Source organism: Phodopus roborovskii, unplaced genomic scaffold (genome assembly GCF_943737965.1).
Source record: "Phodopus roborovskii unplaced genomic scaffold, PHOROB, whole genome shotgun sequence".
NCBI classification, from domain to species: Eukaryota; Metazoa; Chordata; class Mammalia; order Rodentia; family Cricetidae; genus Phodopus; species Phodopus roborovskii.
Genome location: NW_026126413.1, coordinates 12079080 through 12102563, shown reverse-complemented (window position 1 = coordinate 12102563; position 23484 = coordinate 12079080). Strand labels below are relative to the sequence as shown.

At 43.3% G+C, this 23484-nt stretch overlaps 2 protein-coding genes across 3 annotated transcripts in view; one reads left to right on the top strand and one right to left on the bottom strand.

Annotated features, from left to right (window-relative positions):
• Positions 1–20563, bottom strand: part of Mrps27 (mitochondrial ribosomal protein S27) — a 64170-nt gene extending 43607 nt beyond the window's left edge. Inside the window, exons 1-4 of one of the 2 annotated variants that reach the window (XM_051182830.1) lie at positions 20458–20563; positions 16306–16383; positions 5625–5695; positions 3402–3460 (exon numbers count right to left, since the gene is read on the bottom strand). In XM_051182830.1, the coding sequence (XP_051038787.1) occupies positions 3402–3460; positions 5625–5695; positions 16306–16383; positions 20458–20530 (281 nt within the window). In that variant the 5' untranslated portion in view covers positions 20531–20563. Of the gene's footprint in view, positions 1–3401; positions 3461–5624; positions 5696–6092; positions 6188–16305; positions 16384–20457 lie in introns of those variants that run through there. The other variant, XM_051182831.1, reaches the window with a different exon arrangement.
• Positions 20564–20634: 71 nt separating this feature from the next.
• Positions 20635–23484, top strand: part of Ptcd2 (pentatricopeptide repeat domain 2) — a 28169-nt gene continuing 25319 nt past the window's right edge. Inside the window, exons 1-2 of the mRNA XM_051182829.1 lie at positions 20635–20764; positions 21822–21914. Of these exons, the coding sequence (XP_051038786.1) occupies positions 20659–20764; positions 21822–21914 (199 nt within the window). The 5' untranslated portion in view covers positions 20635–20658. The remainder of the gene's footprint in view (positions 20765–21821; positions 21915–23484) is intronic.

Genomic DNA, 23484 nt, shown 5'->3' with positions numbered 1-23484 from the left:
ATAATAACACTGACCCCAGGCAGGCAGTGGTCCAAAATGGATAAAGAGGAGATGTCCACAGGCTACAAGACAGTCCAGGGATTTCCTTTGTTTGCAATCCCAATTTCCCCGCCACACTGCACTCTGTGCACACTCTTGAGTCCTTCTGCTGTAGTTCCCTTGGAGCAACCAGCACCCTGCCTGGGTCCTTCACCAAGCACAGCCCTGCCTGGACCCTTCGTGGTCATCCTGCTCTGGAGAAGCCCATGCTGCCTTCGCAGAGCTGCCCTTCCGTCAACATCTGGAGCTGTGGCTTCCCAGCTCAGGGCAGGCAGCTCCCACACACCATACTCACCATGTGGGCAATCTCTCCTCGCCTTCATGTCAGTCAAACAGGGCTACAAAGCTAATGCCTAGGAACGCTGCCTGTGACAGCAAAGGCAGGAACTTTCCCTCTCAAAGGACAGCAGAACAGTAAGATGAAAACAAAAATCCTCTGCTTGGGAAGAAAAAAAATGTTTGGAGCCTAGTTATTTTAAAAATTAGCCGAGGGTATGAAAACTCTTAAGTCAAAAGGATAAATGCCATCCCCACACTGACCGCTGAGTGGCCTTTGTGTCAGCTGCCGTTGGCTGACTGTTCCTGCATCACACCATCTTTACTAACTGCTGCTTTCTGACCGCATCACACACCCGGTGCTGATGATGCCAAAATAAAACAGAAACATTCCACCCCCACCCCCAACCCTGCTCTCCAGCCAGCCTGTTGGGGCCGGCAGAATCTTCTCACCTGCCCCACCCATCTTGATGGGGACTCTAAGGGACTGTCTGTACCTAACCTTTTCTTGGAGATAGAGTACCTATCAGGCTGTGCTTGTCTTCCTTCACAGGGAAAGCTTAGTAAGAGAAGAACACAAAGAGAAATCTGCAAAGGCCTGCGGAAAGAAGCAGAACTAAGACCGGGCGAAAGAGCCTAGACTCACAAGGCCTCAGAGGAGACCCTAACCCTTTTCTATTTTGCACCTTGAGCCCTCCCTCTGGTAAGGGGGCTTATGGACCCCTCCTCCAGACTGGTTCTTCGCCACTGAAACCATGGAAATACAATTATGAAGATACTAAGAAGTTCCGAGGTAAGGCAACATATGGACCGCATCATTAGTGCACGGAACCCCGGAGCCAGGACCAGGTCTAATTGCCGGCTTCTGAGCCGGCGATGTGCAGTTTTTAGAAATCTGCTATAAATGTTAAAAAAAAAAAAAACAAAAAAAAAACAAACAAACAACAACAAAAAAAAAAAACAAAATCAATGACTTTAATTGGTGAGAAAGACAAAATGCTGCAAATAGTACGGGCATCTGTCATCTCATCTACACTCACAAGGGAAGAAAATGCTAAGCTTTATTGAGACGCTAAGATGTGCTTTTTATGCTTACCCAATTTGACGGTCTCTATAAAACATTCCCTGCAGACCCCAATATAGAAAGGAGCAGGAGGCATGGCTTCTCTGGCAGAAGCAAAGGGCCTGTGGCAGCGCAGCTGGGCCTCTCCCTCTGTCTGGCCCTCATTCTTCCCCACCCACGCCTCAGGGGCCCGAAGACTACTCCTTAAACAGTATATTACAGCCCTCGAGGAGCCCATGTGCAGCCTCCCAGCCTCCCACAGCCACTGCATGAAGCTTCTGCCTCAGGTCCTTCCCACCGACAATTTTTATCTTTTGGATGTCTCACTTCAGCTCAAGTATCTCGGTAACACCAAGCCATGGTATTCTTAGCATGCCCTGTTTTCCGAGTGTTGACTCTCACTTTGTTAAAACCTTCCCACTGTCTGAATCACCTTTAGTCTTGCTTATTTTCCCTTCAGATGCAGAGTATCACTGATTCTGGATTTTCGTAAATGCATAGACTGCCTTAAACACTCACTGTTTGCTGTGGTAACTACAGCACCCACTCCTTTTCCTCCATGTTTCCTTTTCTCCCCCAAGCAGAGGATCCCAGTGTGGCTGGCTCCCGGAGAGCACTGCACAGCTCACGCCAAATGTCCACATGTCCCTTCTGCTGTCTCAAAAGTAGCTTTTCTATAATGATCGCTAGGACCCCTAAGATGCTAGAGGTCCCAAGCTTTCATGTGTGTGATGTTTAGATATTCCCAATGTTCTCCAGGGATGAGAAGATGAGGAGGTAGTGTGTGCCACACAGGTCCTGGGTCCTGCTGGTACCCGTGCCCGGATTCCCGGATTCTATGGCGGGAAGTCCATCAGCACTCCACTGGTCACTTAAGCTATGATGGTGGCTATGGGCTGTGACAGGGAAGGAGGTAAGCCTATACTATAGGCAACAATAAGCTTTACTCTAAGTTAGTGCTTCTCAACCTTTCTAATGCTGCAATCCTTCAATACAGTTCCTCATGCTGTGGTGAGCCCCAACCATACATCCATTTTCATTGCTGCTTCATAATATAATTTCGCTACTCTTATGAATCATAATGCAACTATGTGTTTTCTGATGGTCCTGTGAAAGGGTCACTCGACCACCAAGAGGTCACAACCCACGGATTGAGAACCACAGCTCTAAGTGACGGAACCCCTCAGGGAGTGAGAAATGACGCCTGCAGGCGGGACAGCCGGACGCTGTGGGCTACTTAAGATTAAGAAGTTGCTTGATATTTCTTCATGTTAGGTATGCGATTTTTAAGGTCATTCTGAGAGGTCAAAAGTCACTCTGTAAGAATGTTAGTCACAACAACCATAGCAAGCAAGCCTACCTAACGGTAATACCACAGAGCATCGGGTCTCTGGTGTCCAAGTCTCCAAGCTTAACCTCTGATTTCAGATACTCAAGTGAAACTCCAAGAGTTCATAGTTTCTAACTTTCAATTTTCACAAACATTTTTTTTTTTTTTCCCTGAGGCCTTAGTATGTTTTGTGTATTCTCTGAAGGTGGGAAGCAGAAATCATTTAGACAATGAGTAACCATCATTACCACTATCCTTGAACAGGTTTACCCAGACTCCTAAACACAAAAAAGTATTCATAGGTTACCCAGACTCCTACACACAAAAAAGTATTCATGACGTCATGAGAATGTTTCGTTAAAAAAAAAAAAAAAAGCTGAAAAAAGCTAATTTTCTTGCTAATGACAAGAACAGAACTTTAAAAAGGGTATCTTAATAAGAGCATTAGTTCTGATTAAAGTAAATAACGAGATGTCAAATCACAGCAGCTTGACATTTCTTGATATCAAGATATATTTGAAGTGAACAGAGTCTTATACATGGTCTACATGGAAATAGAATCCAGCAACTACATGAAGCTTCTGTTAATGCTCTGGGCCACATGCACTGAGTTCAATCACACACACACACCTTAGCACCACAGAAGAAAAGCAAACAGCCAGTGTTAGAAACAGAGGTGAGGACAGAGCTTACTTGTAAAGATAGTACTCTGCAGAATCTATATCTTCTCGAGATGAAATGTTGTCCACAAACTAAAGGAAAAAAAAAAAAAAAAGTCCTGGTTAAATACATATTATACTGTATGTTTAATCAAGTTCATACACTGATCCTTAAAACTACTGGAATGATGTCCCAGTAGTATGGCTCCATCCTGAAATCCCTTCACACTGGTGAAGATGAATCATATGCTATAGCTTCTCTTCTATGCATAGACTGTTGGTCCAAAACAAAACAAACAACAATAAAGCACCAAGTAAAAGCCAAACCTGCACCTGCTCATGTAAGATGAACAAGATGAGAGCTTTTTATAGTATTGTTTACAATTATCATTGTCTTTATCCCTGGATCTACATCTCATCCTCCAAACACATGGTTGAAATGTTGCAGACTCTGAAGGCTGGAACAATATTGTTCAGAACATAGAAACCTAAGTGTAGAGAATTCGCTCTGTAACCACTTTGACTCTGGCTTTAGTGTTGATATGGAACAACTGTTACAGGACTGAAGGCTCCCTTCAAGCTATAACATCTACCAAGCACTGGCCCTGGGGTGCAGCTCACTGGTGGAGAGCACTTGACTAATATTCATGAGGCTCTAGGTTCAATCTGTAGCACTTGAGGAAAAAATGAAAAAAATTTGTGAGTATGTTGCTTTCCTACGATGTAAATGAGCAGGAAATATTACCCAAGGATGGATGTTGCCCTCAAGTGGGAAATCAGAAGCAGGAAGATGGAGTAAGAGCCAGGCGTGCTGAGAGTGTAACTAAAACCTCATGAAGAGAGGAAAGGAGGAAAAGGGAGACTCTCTAAAAATAACCAGGGCCTGTGGGTTTGATTTAGAAATCCATTAAAGGGCAGATAACATGTGGTACAAACACAGGTCCTGAGCCTGAGAACCAGCTCTCCTGATAGCATGCTGTGGCACAGACAGATGGCACGGGCCCCCTGGGACTTATTGCTCCATCTGTATAAACAGCTATGGCTTCCGCCCTGAGGAGCTTGAGTCTCAGGTTGGAACACGCACACAAAAGCTCTTTGAAGTTCCAAGTGCTGCCTAAATGAAAATCAGACATTACAGCCGCAGAGGGCCGGCCACCCTGAAAACATTGAAAACAATGGCCTTCCCAAATCTCCTCCTCTCTGCTGGACACGAGTCCCTCAAATCTAAGTGATGACAGCTGAGCCATTCCCCTATTAAGGGGGCAAAAGGCACGGAGAAAGGATCAGGACTGGTAGAAAAATTCCTTCCTTTCCCCTCTTCCAGATTTAATACCTCCAACTGGAGGATCCTGCCCACTTTCAGTATAACCCGAAATCACCATGGAGACAAGACTAGGTACATTTAATGGCGGCAACAAAGGTGGACTTTGACATTCCAGCCTATCTGCTTACAAGCTGTAAATCTGGAGTTACCTCATCATTTGTGTCTCACAAACACATGCTCCTGTGCAAACAAACATACATGATGCATGGCAAGAATCTGGAAGAGCACCTGCCACGGAAGTGCTCTGGAGTGGCTCCTACCAACTCCACTCCTGCCTGCCTGCCTGCTATCCGTCCCCTCACTATGTAGGAGCAGTCAGTTTAACGTCAGCATCCACTGTTTCATAGAGTTATTCAGCTACTGAAAGTATGCTTACTATTCTTACACTGAAGCTTTAAAAACACAAAAGGAAGCACACGCCTTTAATCCCAGCATTCGGGAGGCAGAGGCAGGCGGATCCCTGTGAGTTCAAGGCCAGCCTGGTCTACAGAGCTAGTTCCAGTACAGGCTCCAAAGCAACACAGAGAAATCCTGTCTCGGGAAAACAAAACAAAACAAAACAAAACAAAACAAAACAAAAAACAAAAAAACAAAAAAAACAAAACAAAACAAAAAAAAAAACAAAAACAAAAAAAAACCAAAATCACAGAATAGTGTAACCAGACAAGAAAAGAAACTAAATCAGTGACTGCTAACTTGAGTCTGATATATTTATTTCCTTTCTTTTCAGCCACTACATCATAAAATATCTACTGGTAATTATAAAAACACACTACACTGTGGAAAAATGGTTCCCATGGTGACTATTATTTCCACAACACAGCCTTGTCTATACAGTCTTGCTTGTTTACTTCTTTGAAATATGTTTGAAATTTTCTCACCTGTGATAGTGCTAAAGAGCTAACAGACAACTTTCTTTTAAAATGGTCTTACCCGTGATATTGACAAAGAGCTAACAGGCAACTTCCTTTCATATGCCTTGTCCATTAAGGATGCAAGATCAGCTGTGAAGACAAAGGAGAAAGAACCTTGTTAAACATACACATTTCTCCAGAAAAATCCACCAGACCTGACTCCTGCCAGATGGCTGCACACATTACAAAGTCAGTATCAAAACAGAAGCTCACTCTTGCTCTTTTTCAGAAATTGAGGACAACTGACATTAGTCACAGTTTTAAATGATTTGTTGAACTAGAGAATGTAAAATAGTAACTAAGAAATACAAACTTAGCTGTTAAAAATGGATCAATAAGGTACCTCTGTAAGGAAACACAAAGTATTACATTTGTTAATCTCCAGGACGTGAGGCAGCGGTGAGGACCTGTCACCATCACTTAGACCCCAGCGGCACACAACAGTCAAATATATTAGCAACTCTAAACGTTTGTAATGGTCATTTACCAAGGGACTTCAGATATTTCCTGAACAAAGCAGAATCCCCTTGACCACCCTTCCTCATAAGTAGCCTCCACCACCCAGGTGTTGGCTCCTCTCAACAGAACACCCATAAGAACACTTGGAATTTGTGATGTCACATTCACCTCAGACCCTAAGATCACCTGTGATCCTAGACAACACACACTCCAAATGGTTTATGTCACCTCATACCACTGCTCCTCAAACTGAAAATAATTTCTAGCTCCTCATTCTCCGCTCATGACTCAATCCCATTTCACTGAAAGTAATCTAAAGAGCATCGTCCTTCTATCAAATCTACCAGGCCATTACACCTGTACCGACACAGTCTGCCTTCTAGGGATAAACGGCAAAACAACAACAGATCCCCCTGCTCTCGTTTCCCTCATTGCCACCTCTTTCCTCTGTGCCCCTAACAGCAAGCACCGCCAAAGCCACACCCGACAGGACTTAGTATTTCCAGTCTCTCGGATTTGGGTTTCCATCCCCCCCTAACACCGAAGCACACCTCCAGATTGCTAAACCCAGTGGTGAACTCTCTCCATCCTCATCTTACTTGAGCTCTCTTTAGCCAGAGCTATACTTAAGGAAATGTTTATCCTCTCAACCTCACCCCCACCATTTCTCGGGCTCCTCTGCAGTATCCCCTCTTCCGGAATGCCCAAGTCTCAGCAAGGTATGCTAAGGCTTCACCATGGGGGTCAGGTGCTTTACCATGTCAGTCTCTCCCACGGCTTTAATGTCAGGGTTGGTTCTGTGTGTAGACATCTACCCAATTCCACCCTTCAATTCCAGACCTCCATTTCAAGCTGTATAGAGTGATCTCCATTTGTGTGTGTAATAGGCTTTTCAATTGCATGTCCTCTAAATTCTTCAACTCTCCACTCTAAATATGCTTTCTCCATCTCAGTAAAAAGAGATGGTGTTGTTCTTGATCTCACTGTTCTTCATAACTCTATAATAATTGGTCAGCAATATCTATAGGCTCCAGATTTGAATATATTCATCATTCCCCTTGCTAGGCTACCAATCTCTTTTGCTTTAATAACTACGGAGGAGTCTAGGAGATAACTCAAGCAAGATGAAGAGCCAAGTTTGACCACCAGCACAAATGGAAAAAGCTAAGCATGATGGTATGTGCGTGTGATCCCAGTATTCAGCAGGTCCCTGGGGCTATCTGGCCAGCCAGGCAGCCAGCTAACATGTTAAGTTCTAGACCAGTCAGCAACCTTGCCTCAAACAACAAAGTGAAAGAAACTCGAGGCTGTCCTCTGGCCTCTTCCCATACCTACATGGATGTACACATGCAGGTACCATCACCCATGCAAACACACACGTTATCACCCTTCCCTTACAGCCAACCTCCAGTCAAGAAGACAGGCTGAGGGAGGCTTTTAGAGACAGTTCAAAACCTGTTACTCTCTTTCTGAACCAAAATATTTTCTACTAACTACAAATGCCCACACTAGATGGTTCTCCTCCTCCCCTTACATTCAAAGTGTCAGGAAAGAACTAAATCCACTGACTCACCCTCAGTTTATGGGCACCCAGGACATATCTAAAGTAAAGAGAAAAGGCAAAGAGGGAAGGATGAGGAATAAATGATCATACTTCTCAGGCTTTCTCACTCCGGTGGATGGAATGAATAGCAAATCTTGAGACACTCGGCCTGTACACTGTGTACACTGGTACCCTCTACTGTGCATTTAGCCATTTTCTCCTCATTTCCCTGGGGGAAATGAATGGTCCTTATGACTTACAGCAACGGGGGGAAAACAACTTTGTAAAACTCCTGAAAGCTGACATGACATAAACAGCCTTTTTAATGGCCATTGTATTGAAACAGGCGGTTACAGCATCTGTAACACCTACAAACAGACCCTTAAACCCTTCCTATCAGGGGTTGAGTGTACTTGCTCAAAATTAGATACCAAACAGCACTCTCATGCTACCAAGTCTACAGTTACGACCACTCTCACATTCACGATCAAGATGAGAGGAATCACCTCCCTTTCTTCAAAATGTATACTGTATTCAAACGAGCAAGCAAGCAAACAAATCAGGAGCAGCATACTGGCCTAACTGAAATGGCCAGCGAGCTCCCCACCATTGTTCTTTCCATGGTACATGAAGCATCTCACCCATCACAGGGCTGAGACAGCTTCTCAGATCACCTCCAGGCGTGGTAGCCAGATTCTATCTGAAACCTTCACACCCAGGCATCTTCAGTCAAGTGGAATTGGCCAGGGCTTCAAAAAAGGCAACAGCTGCAGAGCCCGCATATGATGAATAACATTTCCATACTGCACGTCAGAAAGGTTTGCTGCAAACACACTATATGACCAATCACCTTGCGTTACAGCGCTGCTGTGATGGATGAGGCAGAAAACAGCAAAGGGCAGGAGGGCTAGGAAAGCAGGGCAGCTGCAGCATACGGCGGGCCAGCACCACAGGCTTCTGGACCCGGCCTTCCACAGCCACAGTCACACTTCATGCATTAGCGAGGGGCCAACAGACGCCCAAGTTCCATTCAATGGGCTGTGCCAAAGACATTGTTTTACTAAGTCCTCAGCTCTCCAGGAATACACACTGAAGCTAAGGATGGCTGTGGACAACACGGACGAGGGGGAAATAAATGGACCTGAAGTAAGGATTCTTCATTTAGCAGGATTCCAACCACACCACGTGGAAACATGTTTAGAAGATGAAACACAGGGCAGTACTAAAGTGTTCTTGTTTGAAGACAGCCGTAGCAGTGAGGATCTAAGGACATAAAAGGTTTCAGTGACGATCCTGACTTTTTATAATGATGGAGTGAATTCCATCTCTGAGTTCGAGGCCAGCCTGGTCTACAGAGCAAGTTCCAGGACAGCCAGGGCTACAGAGAAACTTGTCAGGGGATGGGGGTGGGAGGATAACATAAAAACAAACCTGTGAAGTTCCGGGCCTCCCACCCCGAATAGGTGTGTATTCTATAGGTTTGCAGTAAATGAGGGGCATCCAAGTACATTAGCAACAGAGCCAGCAGCTGGCGGAACAGCCAGCTGAAAAGAACATGAAATGTAAAAGAACTACCACGGAGGGAGGGAGGCAGGTTTTGGATGTGGTGTCTAAGCTCAAATAAAATACTAAGCAGAAATTCAATCTCTGGAATAAGATGAACTATGTTGTTTTAACCACCCTTCTCACCATAAAGCACTTAAATGGTAATTATTTTTCACATGTAAAACTGAGCTTTGAAAAAGGTAGGTATAATTGCCAGGGCACACAGAAACTCACACTTGGAGGGCTGAGGGAATAATCACAGAGGCAAGTCACCCCAGGGCAACAGGGAGACCCTGTGCCATAGAGCCTTGGTTTTAATAATGGCAGCATCAGAGGGTAACAAGCTGAAGCTGGTTAGGGAGCTCTCATGTACAGTCAGACAGGAGCTGCATTTGTACTGAAAAGAGGAACTGGAAAATAATGCCTCTATAAACAAGGACCACTGCTCTCCGAGGATTCTAAACCACAAGTCACCCCCAATGCCTCTGAGGCCTTCACAATATGCCAAGCTAAGGATACTCTTCAAAGGGGTGTTCTTTCACACAATATCTAAAACTAGCTAACGAATCTAATGGACGAGAAGTAGTATCAGCCACTGCCTGGGAGCCTGGCTGTGCGGCAGAGAAAACTGCCTTTGGAGGGCACTGGGACTGTGACAAGTAAGGGCATATCCAGCTCCACATCTGTCAACACTTATTAACCTGTATGCTTTAGGTATGGCTTGTTTTTTACATAAATACTGCCACAAAGCTCAAAAGAAAGGGATGGGTAGGAAAAGAAAGGAAATAAAAACAGGCATAGTGCTGATGTCTCTAATCCCAGCCCCCCTGAGTCCTGCGGCAAGAGGAGCAGTTCGAGGCCAGCCTAGACTGCACATCGTGAGCGTGTCCCAAAGGCAAGCAAGCAGGCCCGCAGTAAGTTCAGGGGCAGGCAAGCAGGCTAGACATAAATGAGAGCCAGTGGATTGAAAGTCAGACCGGGACAGAACTACAGACTGCAAAAGGAAATATGAGGGTGACATTAAGAGACATCAGAAACAGAGTACGTTCTGAGATAAACTTAAAGTCCAAAGAAGTAAATGAAGAGGGTGAGGTGACGAGTAATGGGAAAACAGCTGAGAAGTGAGTGTGTGTGTGTGTGTGTGTGTGTGGTTATGTGTGCGGAGGACACAGGTTACCACCAGCATCATTCAGTTGCTCAGGCACTATCCATACTGTTTTTTGAAACAGGGTCTCTTATTGGTTTAGAGCTTGCCAATTAGGCCGAACGCGCTGTCACCAGGCCCCAGGGATCCCTGGTGTTGATATTCCAGGCAAGCACCATCACACCTGCCTTTTTTTTAAAAAAAAAAAAAAAAAAAAGAACTATTTTATGTGTAGTATTTTACCTGCATGTATGTGTATGCACCATGTCCTTGCAGTGTCTGACAGGTGCCAGGTCCAGTGGAAATGGAGTTCCGGCTGCTGGGAACCAAATCAGATTCAATACAAGAGCAGCGAGTGCTGAGTCATCTCTCCAGCACCCCACATCTGGCTTCTCCACTAGGTGCTGGAACTCAAACTCAGGTCTTCTCACTTTCCCAGCAAGCACATTACCAAACCAGCTGCCTCCTGGACAGTTTTCAAAATTAATAAGATAGTCTTCTAAACATATCAAGTCCAATGAGCAAAATTAGATGTATACTATATGTCGCTGTGAAACTGGAGAATGAAATCACCTTAAAAGCAACTACAAGAAAAAAAGATTTACAAAGGAAAACAAAAACCAAAAAACCTTCTGAACAAACCAAGGACCTTAATTAACTATACCAGCAGGTTTTGTGTTTTAAGTGGTCAAATTGGAAGGCAGAAATAGAATTAGATGACAAAATGACAGAAGTCAATACTCGTAGAGGAGAGTTACACATCTAGAAAGATAAAGGCCTCCCTAAGGAACCCTTGCGAGGTTGATTTCGGCAGCTGCATGGTTAGAAGACCACTATTTACTAAGAGTAAATAAAAGTGGCTACACCTGTGGTACCTTGTGACAGATAAAGCTTTAGTATTGGACAACAACTGTGTGTGTGTGTGTGTGTGTGTGTGTGTGTGTGTGTGTTTGAATGTACACTGTTCTAAAGGATAAAGTGATGAACATTAAAATTTAAGTTAATTACCTTATAAGATGTAGGACAATAATCTTAAGAAATAGGAATAGAGGATGTAACTTTTAGATCAGGGAAATGAGACAAAACACAAAAGTAAAAAACAAACCACCTCTAGCCGGAGGATGAGAAGGGAGTGAGGCGGGAAGGTTCTCTCTGCTTCTTTGTCATCATGTACGTGAGCAGCTTTGCTCTACCCCATGCTACCACCGTTAACAACTACTTCAGGGCCTGGCCAGCACGGGATACTGAAAGCTGGTTATTTCATATTTACCTGAATGCTTTATAACAATGACTTTAAAAATTCTTATCTTTTTGAAATATACAAAACTCGGCGCGCACCTTATTTCCTTCCTCAAAAGAAACCCAAAGGACCAGGTAGGGGTGCAGAAGTAGAGAAAAGGGATACGCGCTAATTGCTGAAAGCATACAGCGGGTGACAGGGGTTCTTTACACATTACTTTCTCTTGTAAAACGTTTTTATAAAGTAGCCTATAGTGTCGCAGGTCAGGATTTCGAGTGTTTCCCAAGAAAGCGAGACGCAACCCGGCCTCCAGAGCGTGAAGAACGCTCCATGTTCTACGCGGATGTGCCCACTTTGTGGTAATTCACGGCATGTAATCTGTGCATCTTTTGGAACGCACAAGGCAATGCAAAAAGCAACTTTCAGGAAAAGGGGAACACACCATTTTAACACTCAAGGACTCCAGGCACAGCGGAAGCAGCCTCTGCAGGGCCGACGGGCGGTGCCAAAGAGGCCACAACCGCTGCTGCGCCAATGGGAGCCACAGGAGCAAATGCCTCATATCGGCCCTCCTCCATCCTCCAATCAGCGTGCCCGATTCGAGCACCTCACGGCCCGCTCATCCCTATGTCCAATCACGAAGCTCCACATGAGCGCGCGCTCCCTGATAGGTCCGCGCCCAGCGCAGAAGGAAGAGCGTTTCTCGCATGGACCACACTGCCATCTACTGCCCGATCAGCGGGGATGCAGCCACAGGATCAGCTCTCAACCTTGCAGTCATGTCACACAGAAATACCAACTTGTATGAACCAGAGGCGGCAGCAGTTACTTTCTGTTACACAATGGGAAAATACAGTTTCCAAGAAGTCTGAATACCACACTTTATTTCACATCAAATATTATATGCAGGGTCCTACCAGGGATTCATTCCACTAGCACGCATCCCCAATTTATAGCTATAGACATAGACAGTGATAAATGAAAGTGGTAGACTTGGGACACCAATTTAGATGCTAATCTCTCAGGTGCAGAATCCACATCACACTTCTTAAGGAAGGCACAAGGCTAGATTAGGAGTAAGAAAACATGCCAGGTGGTGGTGATGCATGCCTCTGACCCCGGCACTCAGGAAGCAGAGGCAATGGGAATCTCTGTGAGTTTAAGGCCAGCCTGATGTAGAGTAAGTTCCAGGAGAAACCCTTTCTCAAAAAAAAAAAAAAAGTAGGTAACACAGTTTTGACCAGATGTACCAAGGTAACGAACGGAGGCAGAGGAGCAACGGTGACTGGAGGTGTTTGGTAAACAGTAATTTCATCTGCTTTTCCAAGTATTCCTCTTAACAGAGAAGAGACAACTGCCCTGTGATATTTATGTCACTGATTGTCATCCTCATTCTTTGGCAAGCAACTTGTTATTCATGTAGCCAGGACAAAGATCCCTGGATTTGTGTCCATATAATAGCTCCAACTATACCTAACACAAGACACAAACAGTGACTGTCTCCATGTCCTCATCTTTCCTTCATACCTAGGAAAATGTTTAAAAAGCTTTCCCAGAATGCACCATTCCTCGATTTGTATTTCCACAGAATTCATGTATGACACAAGAGAACAATATTTGCTATATAATTATTTGAAGCTACATTGGAATTATCACTAGTACAATGGCTTCTAAAGAGGTGAATAACTGACTTCAGAGGGCATCTTAACACATGTGTAGGTTATTTATGACTTTCACAGTGCCTGGAAAGCATAGCTGGTACTTTTTATATGGAAGACAGAGAACTGGTGTAGCATGCAATGCTGTGACTCTCCCCACAAAACCCTACCTCCGCCTGGAGCCAAGATCTGAGCATAGAAGGGAGATCCCAGCAAGGCTGGGGGGAAACCCATGCAGGTGGATGGAGAGCAGAGGTACTGGTGTGAAACTTAGTATGTCTGGGTGAAGATCAAGTGACATTTAACACCCAGATCATGTTTCTAATTGCACTCCCCACCAAAAGGAATGGGAGTCCCAATAGAGGGCTGAGTCCAGGGCTAGGGAAGGGAAGGTACAAGATAAGCCTACAATACACTGTTAAGTGAGTAGGAGGCAAGTGATGAGAAGGGGAATATGGAAGCTAACCGGAAAGCGTTTATACTAGCCAGGCTGGCATGGCACACCGGACTTCCAAGTAATGATAGCGATAACCATTAAAAAAAATCTCACAAATCCATACAATGGCAACATAATTATGACAGATAAATGAGGAAGAAACACAACGGGAAGCGAGGTCTGTTGCCTAAGGAGAAGAGAGTGCTGACCAGTAACTATGGCGGGGCTGGGGGAGATTGCTTTGCAGTCTTCATGAATGGAAAAAAAATCTAAGGGAAAACTTGAGAAGCAGCAGGAAGTCATCACTGAGTGTCTCCTTGCTTATAGGCTACTAGTCAAGACAAAAAGAAGTCAGGGTGTCCAGATGGCACACGCTGTGTCAGAGCTACAACATCAAAGAGTAGTCTGGCTGGGGAGGCAAAACTGGAACCTACCACGAAGAAGTTAAGAGCAGGGCAGGGTGGATAGGGGGCTGGAGATGGCTCAGCAGTTAAGAGCACTGATTGCTCTTCCAGAAGACCCAGGTTCAATTCCCAGCACCCACATGGCAGCTCGTAACTGTCTGTGACTCCTGCTCTATAGACCTGACATCCTCACACAGACATACATACAAGCAAAACACTAACGCACACAAACTAAAAATGAATAAATTATTAAAAAAGATAACAGCACGAGGAATAAGAAAGGCTAAAAAATAACTTCAAATTAAAGAAGACTGGATTTAAATGCAATGTGAATGGATGGTTCCTGTATTGGAGGAGGAAAAAATGTGATAAAGGGTATTTTTGGAGACTAATGACAAAAAAAAAAAAAAACAAAAAAAAAAAAAAAACAAAAAAAAAAAAAAAAACACACACACAGGGAAAAGAAAGGATTAACTCATGAACTTCATAAGTACGCTATGGCATATAATATGTTGGGTAATGCATGTAGAGAATTTAAGATAGAGGACTATAACGTGTGAAACAAACTCTCGGATAATTAAAACAGTATGTGCACACCTCATTGAAAGGGACACACTAGATTTTACACACATGCACGCATGCACACACCACAAAATGAAAAAGCAAAAACAAATGCATCACAATGGTAACAAAACTGAATATGGGCAAGGGATAGGGAGGAACTTGCTAATTTTCTGTGAGTTGTAATCGCTTCCAGGGACTAGGATATGACTCAGTAAGAGTGCTTGTTGCACACACAGTGAAAACCTGGGTGTGAACCCCCAGACCCGTATAAAAAGCCCTAAATGGTCTATAACTTAGGGGTTGGGGTACTGATGAGAAATTTGCTTGGGTTTGCTGGTGGTCAACTCACCTCCAAGTTGAGTGAGAGACATTTTTACTACTTAAAAACCTGTTTCTAATTAACGGGACTAACTTCACATTACACACAAACACAAAGTACTTTCATAATCAACAATAAGCCGCATTTTTCATTAATGCATCTTCAGTGCAAACTGACTAAAGATAGACTTTTGAGTTACCTAGAGCTTTACCCAAAACTGTTCATTCTGCAGCTACTTGCTGTGTCTGATTTCGCCTGTATTACTGTACATCTATGACCATGCCCACTGTATGGCAGTGGCTGTGCAAGCATGTAGCTATTTCCGAATCCTCAGTGAAGCCTAAGTAACTCATTACATTTTGAAACACTACTATATGCCAAATTACTTAGTTTCTTTTTTGCATCATGGTAATTATATAAATTTAAATGTATTAGGTATAGAAGCATTACATTAGCTTTGAATTTATTTTAATTTCAAGACACTATAGAATGCTGATTTAACCTTTAAAGCGAGAGTCAGACTGTAAGTTCCCTAGGGAGGGCTTGATCACTCACCTTCATCCCTGCCCAGCTCTGCTTTGGCACCCATTCCAGAGCTGCTGGCTAACTCTGCAACTCACATTCTCAGGGGAGACCATGATCATTGTGAAACATCCAAAAGGTAGCCAGAACTGACGGCTATGTCCCTGCATTTGTGAAGACTCCGTCACAAAGCGGGCTCTACTCTTATCTACCATAAGGCACAAAGGTGGGAGGGATGTTAGGTCAGCCCTGGAATTCATGTGCATGGTACCAGTCTCGTAACCCATCTCCAATCTGCTCACTCCTAAGTGTCCTGACCATCTTCTGTGTATTACAGGACAGTCAGGAGTGTGCTCGTTAGGACCTGCGTAAAATGTGCTTGTGGGGTCAGTGACTTCTTTTACGCCCTGATAACGTGTATAGGAAAGGCCACCATCTGTGAACCGTGACAAAGGAAGGAGGGAGTAAGCACGAGCTTATTCCCGGGACGCTCACCGTCTTTTCACGGCTTCCATGAGGCGGCAAATTTGCTTTCCAGATCCGTCACTTGGTAATGATACAGAAGTTAAGAAAACAATGGGGTTGAAAATTAAAAAAAAAAAAAAAAAGAAATAGTTCAAAGTATAAAATTCTGTAAAATAGAGACAGGCTGCATGAAAACCACACGAGACAATGAACAGAAAGCGAGGATCACTCACACAACGTCAGTGGTAAAATAATACGTAAGTCAGCATGAGGAATGGAGTGGGCAGCAAAGGCGATTCTGCCATGGGTGAGCATAACTCTCCGTAAAAGTACCCTTTCATGTATGCTTCATGTGAGCAAATGTGAGACATGTGGGGTGACCCCAAATGACAGAAACCTACCCAGGTGGCATTGCTCTTTCTCTCTTGTTTCCCACTGGCGGCTGTCCACGTACGCTGCAGAAAGTAGGCATCTTTTACCTGAGGGAAAGACAGTCAGCTCAATAGGCATGTTGTGCACGGAATACGACTTCTGTTGTATGTGCAACCTCTAGCTTACGTGTTTTTAAAATTCTAACCTGGTACTATAACGAACACTGCACAGTTCACAACAAAACGCAAAGAAATCTGAAAAAGTCCTCAGGAGTTTTATAGGAAAGGTGCTGGTTGTTTTAATCTTTTAATGTTAAAGCAGAAAGTCATTTATACAATTCAATTATAGCCTGGGGTCTTAAAGTCCTTCATAGACCTCAAATAACCTGCTGAACTATTGCTAAGTCCTTAACTAGATGTGTTATAGTTATCAATCCTGAAAAGATTTCCATTTGATTCTGAGTAGCCCAGCAGAGATGAAAGGAACTGGAAAGCTAAACTGGAACCATCACACAGGTGACAGATTCCTGGTGGCTGGCAGTGCCTGGCACCGACAGTACTCAATGAACACTCAGTACACAAAACCTAGAATAAATCAGAAAGATCTGATGACAGCCTCAACCAACGTAAAACCTTCTATACCTAAAAGGATACGCGCAGTAAATGATAGAATAATCTACAACATGGAAAAAAATAAGTAACTTGTATCAGGAACATAAGTACCTTTACAACTTAAATATAAAACAACCCCTACTGAAAGGTGGGCAAAGGATTTGAGCAGATAGTTCTTAAAAAAAAATAAAATAAAATAAAATTGGGGGAAGGGAATATTCTGGACCTGGAACACAAATTTATTAATCCCAGCCACTGATCCTCTGTCATATGTATATATATATATATGTTCCCCTGTCCTACAAAGTAAATAAATAAATGTAATTAAAATTTTTAATAGTACAAAAGGAGCTGGGGCTATTACTGACAGAGTTCTAACCCAGCATGTGTGAGTCCTGTGCTCAAGTCCCGATACCACACACACACACACACACACACACACACACACACACACACACACACACATAAAGGCATGCACAGGCACAAGCAAAGATATTTACCATCACTGGCCAGTAGGAAAATACAAAGCAAAGTGTGATAAGTGTTATCACAATTACCAAGTGACCTAGTAACTCTACTCCTAGGTAGATATAAGAAGAATAAAAACAAATTTACATCAAATTTATATACCAATGTTCACAGAAGTTTTGTTAATATGGATAAAAGCAGAAATGCCTGAAAATCCACAGGTTATATACCAAGACTTGGTACATCATTATAATGGGACATTATTTAGCAATTTAAAAATAAGAATCTTAAAAACATGTTAAGTGAAAAGATATCAGACTCAAAAGAGCACATATTATAACCCACTCCCGTGAAATTTCAGAATAGGCAGATCTAGAGAGGAAGTATGTTACTTGCTGCCTAGAACTGGGAATAGGTTCTGGGAAAGTCAAAGTAATAGATATAGATTTCTTTGGGGTGTGATAAAAATATCCTCAGTTGGTTGTAAAGATTCTCTCTGCAGCCAGGGGCAAAAGATTAAAGGAAGCCAACCAGAAGCAAAGTGGAAGACCTAGACTCTCACACTTTAGTATGCTTATGAATCTCATTAAAATGCAGACAGCAGTTTTGTAGGTCTAGAGTACAGTCTGATTCTGCATATCTAACAAGTAATGACAATGAAAGTCCTCAGACCACATTTGAATGGTACGAGAGACAGACATCAAACTCACAGGCTTAGGGCTCAGCCTGCCCAATTCCTCTCTAAGCATGCCACTCAAAATGTTTACTTAGCCAGGCTGAGGCAAAGGTGGGAGTATCTACAAGTTCAAGGCCAACCTGCCCTATATCAAGTTTCAAGCCAACCAACCCAACATAGCGAGACTCTTATCTCAAAGAACTAGAGTGTTTACAATTGTCCCATGCGAACTATACTTGGATCACTTTCCTTTGAGCAACAATAGTCTTTAAAATAAGTGTCCTCAATAAAAAGAAATGTTTTGTCCATTGATTTCTATAATACTTTTAAGGACCAGAACTTCAAAATATGATGAAAAACATATCTGTTCCTTATACATTTTATTGTTCTTTCAGCCTTTATTGTTTGTTTTTATTTTTTTGAGACACGATTTCTCTGTGTCAGCCCTGGCTGTCCTGGAACTTACTTTGTAGACCAGGGAGGCCTTGAACTCAGAGATCCACCTACCTCTGCCTCCCAGGTGCTTGGATTAAAGGCATGTGCTTCCCTGCCTGGCTCATTATTTGGGCCTTTAATCAAATTCTCCAATCAGTTTTTATTGTTGTTGAAAAAAAGAAATAATGTGATTGTAGATATAGACAAGCTTTTAGAGTCACAATTTAACTTCTAACCCTTGCCCTGCCAAGGCAAATGTTATGAATAACTGGTCAAATCACACACACCTCTTGACTGCCTTTGATTATACACAGAATGAGGGAATACTACCTATCTCAGCATGGTAGTTAAGGACTCACTAGTATATTAATGTCTACTGAACAATGGTAGTAAGGTTCCTTCCTCTGTCCCTTCCATATGCTCTTCTTTGTTGTTGTTCTATCTCAGTTAATTTTTCTTCCATTGTTTTGATCATTTTACTTGTACTTACTTACATCATATTTTAAGTAGACTAGGTAGAAGTGTCAAGTATTGCATATACTGACAAATTTGTACAAAGCAAACATTTCAGATCCAACATTCCAGTATCTCTAAGTCACTTATGCACATCCCAAATCTTAAGTCCTATGCACTTACATTGCCTCTCATTAGCTTCCAAGTATGGCCTAATGTAGCATTTGTCTGATATGACTTACTATAGTGATGAAAATGTTCTATTATAAGCTGTCCAAGACAAAAGCCACCAGCTCCATAGATCCACTGAACACTTAAAGCACCTTCTGCCACTAAGTTTTTAACTTTATGTATCTTCAACTTAAATTTAAATAGCTACATGTACTAGCAACTACCGTGTTTGAATGGCACAGGTGCCGTATAAGTTTACTAGTTTAAGCAAAAATCAAACTACTAAATTAAAGGATCTCTCAAGTTGCTCTGTGTAATTTCTTTCCCTTGTTAGGATGGTTGCCCCAGACACTATTAGCCACCAACACACCCTCCCTTAACTACTAGATAGGGTCTCATTAGATTTCAAGGAATTTACTAGCAACATAATTAAAGATGGTAGCTCTACAGAATATTAGTACCAAGTATTGTTCATATCAATTCACTGTGCGACATGTAACATTTTAACCAGGTAGTTCAATCAGTTAATCCTCAGAAAACTCTCGAGGTCAACTATGAAGTTTCTTAATGGCTGTACATTACATAGTGTGAGTAATACATAGAAAGCTGGTGTTAAGGCAGGTTGATTGAAAAGAGGAGATAAGCGACACTGGAAACATCCAAGTGTTGTTAGTGCATTTTACTCCCACAATGAGACACATCTTCAAACATTATGAGGTTGTAACCATTGCAAACGTGGCTTTTGTAAATACATTAGAACAAGTTTTCATCATCAGATCCACTAACAAGGCTTTGAGTGGCGTGCGATTCAACTCGGACATCAAAGCGCTCTACGAGTAACTATTAATACTTTCTCACCTACACTTGGAAAACGGTTAAAAGGAAATGACAGGCAGAAGTTGTGACCAAGGTCATCGGGGAAAATGAGGCTGGTACTGAAAGGCCCTTTCGAGAGGTGAAGACCGGTGTCCGGACCATCAAGTACGAGGTAGTGAGGAAAACTTTTGCCTGAAGCACCTCCAAAGCAACTTCAGGAGGAAGAAAACTGTTCTAGCCCCCAGGGGTGAATGAATATATTTGGGCTTTTCATGGTGGGCAAAACGTCTACTGACTTAACACATTAAACATGAAAATCTTTCGTGCTATAGCCTTCCTCTCCTTTGCATAATTTTGGACTGGCGAGTACTGTCCTTAAAGAAAATGAGTTAATTCTCCTTTCCACGCTACCAATAACCTAAATGGCTTCTCTAGCAACCGGATCCCAGAAGCATTCACGCTCTTCTTGAGAGCCTATCGCTCCCTTCATTCAGTGATCGGCGTTCTGGGGGGGCTGATGGAGCTGCCCCTCCACGGCAGCAGTCACCAACCTGCCAGGGAAAGGCGAGGCGTTGATACCCTCCGCGCCAGGAGCATCCCGCACCGCGCCATGGGGGCCGCCATCTTGAAGCGTACCAAGTAGAACGCCGGCCCGGGGGTCAGGCCCACCTCCGCCGGAAGTGGACCGCCTTGAGCGTCCCTCCTCCCCCCCCGCCGGGTCCCGCAGTTGGTGCGGTCCGGGCTGGGACAATATGGCTACGGTATTTCGGCCCCTGGAAAGGTTGCGGGCGCCGCGTCCTTCGTGGCACCCCGGGGTGACAGGCTCGGGCTCTGCCTGCGGCCGCTGCACTCTCGGAGGTACCCGCGGCCTCACGCTGAGGAAGGAGGGAGGGAGGGGGAAGAAAGGAGCCTCAGCGGGGTCTGAGTTTGCAGAGGGCGCGGGCGACCTTTCCCTCTAGCTGCACGTGTTTGCAGCCCCGTTTGCCGGGGACCGGGAACGCCTCCCCTCGGTGCCTTGGTGCAAAGGGCAGCTAGGGTTCACGTTGCTCCCGAGACCGTCCCTAATTCATTGGGTTTTCTTTTTCGGAAGGATTTGGTGGTGCGGAGTTTAACAGGCTTCCACGTCCCCCAGGCTATTCCTTTCTGAAAATATTAAAAGTGAGACTGCTACTGAGCGATAATAGAAGTATTTAACGTTCTGGTGTATGGGTTCCTTTTCTTCAGCCACCATCCAGTCGCAGAGGTGGTGTACAGGAATAGGAAACAGACAAGGTTGTCACCTGCCCAAGGTCACATGGAGCTGGCAGAGGCAGTATTTGAACGAAAGACCTGGGTCTGACAGCTTCATAAATAGCTACTTTTATTATTTCTTTCTCTTAGCAGAACTCCTTGCACCATTTTTTGGCTAAGCTTTTGTTTGTTTTTTATCTCGTGCACAGCCAAGGGATAAATTCCAGATTTACTAAGCTGTAGTCAGTGATTTTTGACTTAAGGCTATTTGAGTCCAGATCTGAAAGGCTGTCTTTAATTTAGAAGTTACAAAACTGGAAATCACAATCTAACTTTTTCCAATATCCCATGCTTCTTGAACCAAGATAAACCAAACAAATTTGTGTGTGTATGCAATTCCTTAACTAGATAGAAAATGCCCATTTCTTATTCATATCTTATCTTGTCAACCAGTCTTCATACTCCATTCATTAATCATTACCTACTTTCAAACGTAGAACTTTTGCCAAGATTTGCATTCAGTTGTAGACTGGAGATGTTTGTTTCCCTACAGGGTTACTATTTGTGTCTATCTGGATGGGCCATTTATTGCTATAATAAGTGAAGATGAGTTCATTAGAGGCAATCAAGCTCTAACATGTTATTTGTTAGGGAAAAAAGCAATCAAATCTTTTTTTCTTTTTAGCTAAAAGATATCTACTCACCGACAGCATTGTGAAATTAAAGGAATTCCAACAGAAGAAAGTGGCTGTTGCACATAACCTTCCCAGCACCAAAGGTAATATTAGTATCTGTTTCATTAATTCTTTCATCCATTTGTCGTTCAAACTTCCTCTCTGTCTCTATTTATTCTTTCAAGACCTATCTTTTAGAGAGAGAGAGAAAGTAAGCATTTGCTTAGTTTCCTAGTCTACGTTTCATCTCACACACTGCTACTGGAAATCTACAACTCATCTCTTAGTCCTGCCCCCAGGATCCCAGGGAAATACTGAAATTAGCCCTGTGGCCAGTTGTCTAGATCTGTGCCAGTCAGAATGTGATTGAGGACCTGCATCAGCATCCGTTGGGAGATTGATGGAGATACAAGGTGGAAAGGCAGGAGATTTGTATACACGAATCCAGGTGACTGGCTTTCACATGTTGATTACCTCTTGGTGAAACATAGACTTTATGATATACCTGTAGGTAAATGAGACCATGGTGTGATAGTGCATTTTGGCATTTTTACATTGTGAAATCTAGATTTACTTTGTGAAGTCCATTGTGTTTAGAGTATATAGGAGAATCAAAATTAGCAAAGTATTGGTATTTGTTGAGACTGGTTGGCACTTGAGGGTCATTATATTGGTTTTTTTGTTTGTTTGCTTTTCTACTTTTGAGAGGTAGTTCAGCAGTTAACAGTTTGCTGCTGTTCTAGAGAACCTGAGTTTGTTTCCTAGCAACCACGTGGCATAGCTCACATGTGCCTAGAACCCTAGCTTCAGGTGTTTTTGCAGTCAGAAACATGCACAAACCCGAGCTCAGACACACATACATGTATATAATTTAAAATTTTAAAAGTTGTAAAGAGCACGAGAAGCATGAGGACTCCAGGTCCTTTTTGCATCTTGGCAGTTCTGATGCCTTCATTCCGTGTCCTACAGGTGGAATTTTCTTCTAGAACTTCAAACTCCTTTATAAGCATATCTAAGACTGCCTCTGGCTTTCATTGTTTTGGTTTTTAAGCAACTCTTTTTGTTGCTGTTGACTTGTCATATGAATTTGTTCTCTGAAGACAATTTCATGTATGTTCTTTATACACAGCAATCGCTGTTAACCTCCACTTCCCAACCACTCCTTCCAAATCCTTGTCTCACATTCATGCCCATTTTGTTCCGTGACGCACTGCAGCTAATCCTGTTGACGTCTTCAGATGTAGACCCAACCCTCCTTCCTCTTGCTGCCAGATACTGTTGAGCAGTGGACTAACACTTTGTGCCTTCATCTCCCCATCCCAGTCTATTCTCACTGCTCTGCCAGTCATGGGATGCCACCGTGGAACTCTGAAATAAGCCTTGGCAGTCAGGGAAAATATTTTTCTCTCCAGCTCAATACGCTCAATATGGGTTCACCGAAGTATCTCCTTTTTATTCCTTTTATGTATTTTTAAAGATCTTATTTTATGTATATGGGTGTTTTGCCTGTATGCATGCCTGTGTACCGTGTGGGTGCAGTGCTCACAGACAACACGGGAGAGGGTGTTGAACCCTCTGAACGGGAAGTTACAGGTTCTTGTTAGCTGCCATATAGACCCTGGGCACTGAACCTGCGCCCTCTGCACGAACAGTTGTTAATTGCTCAGCCATCTC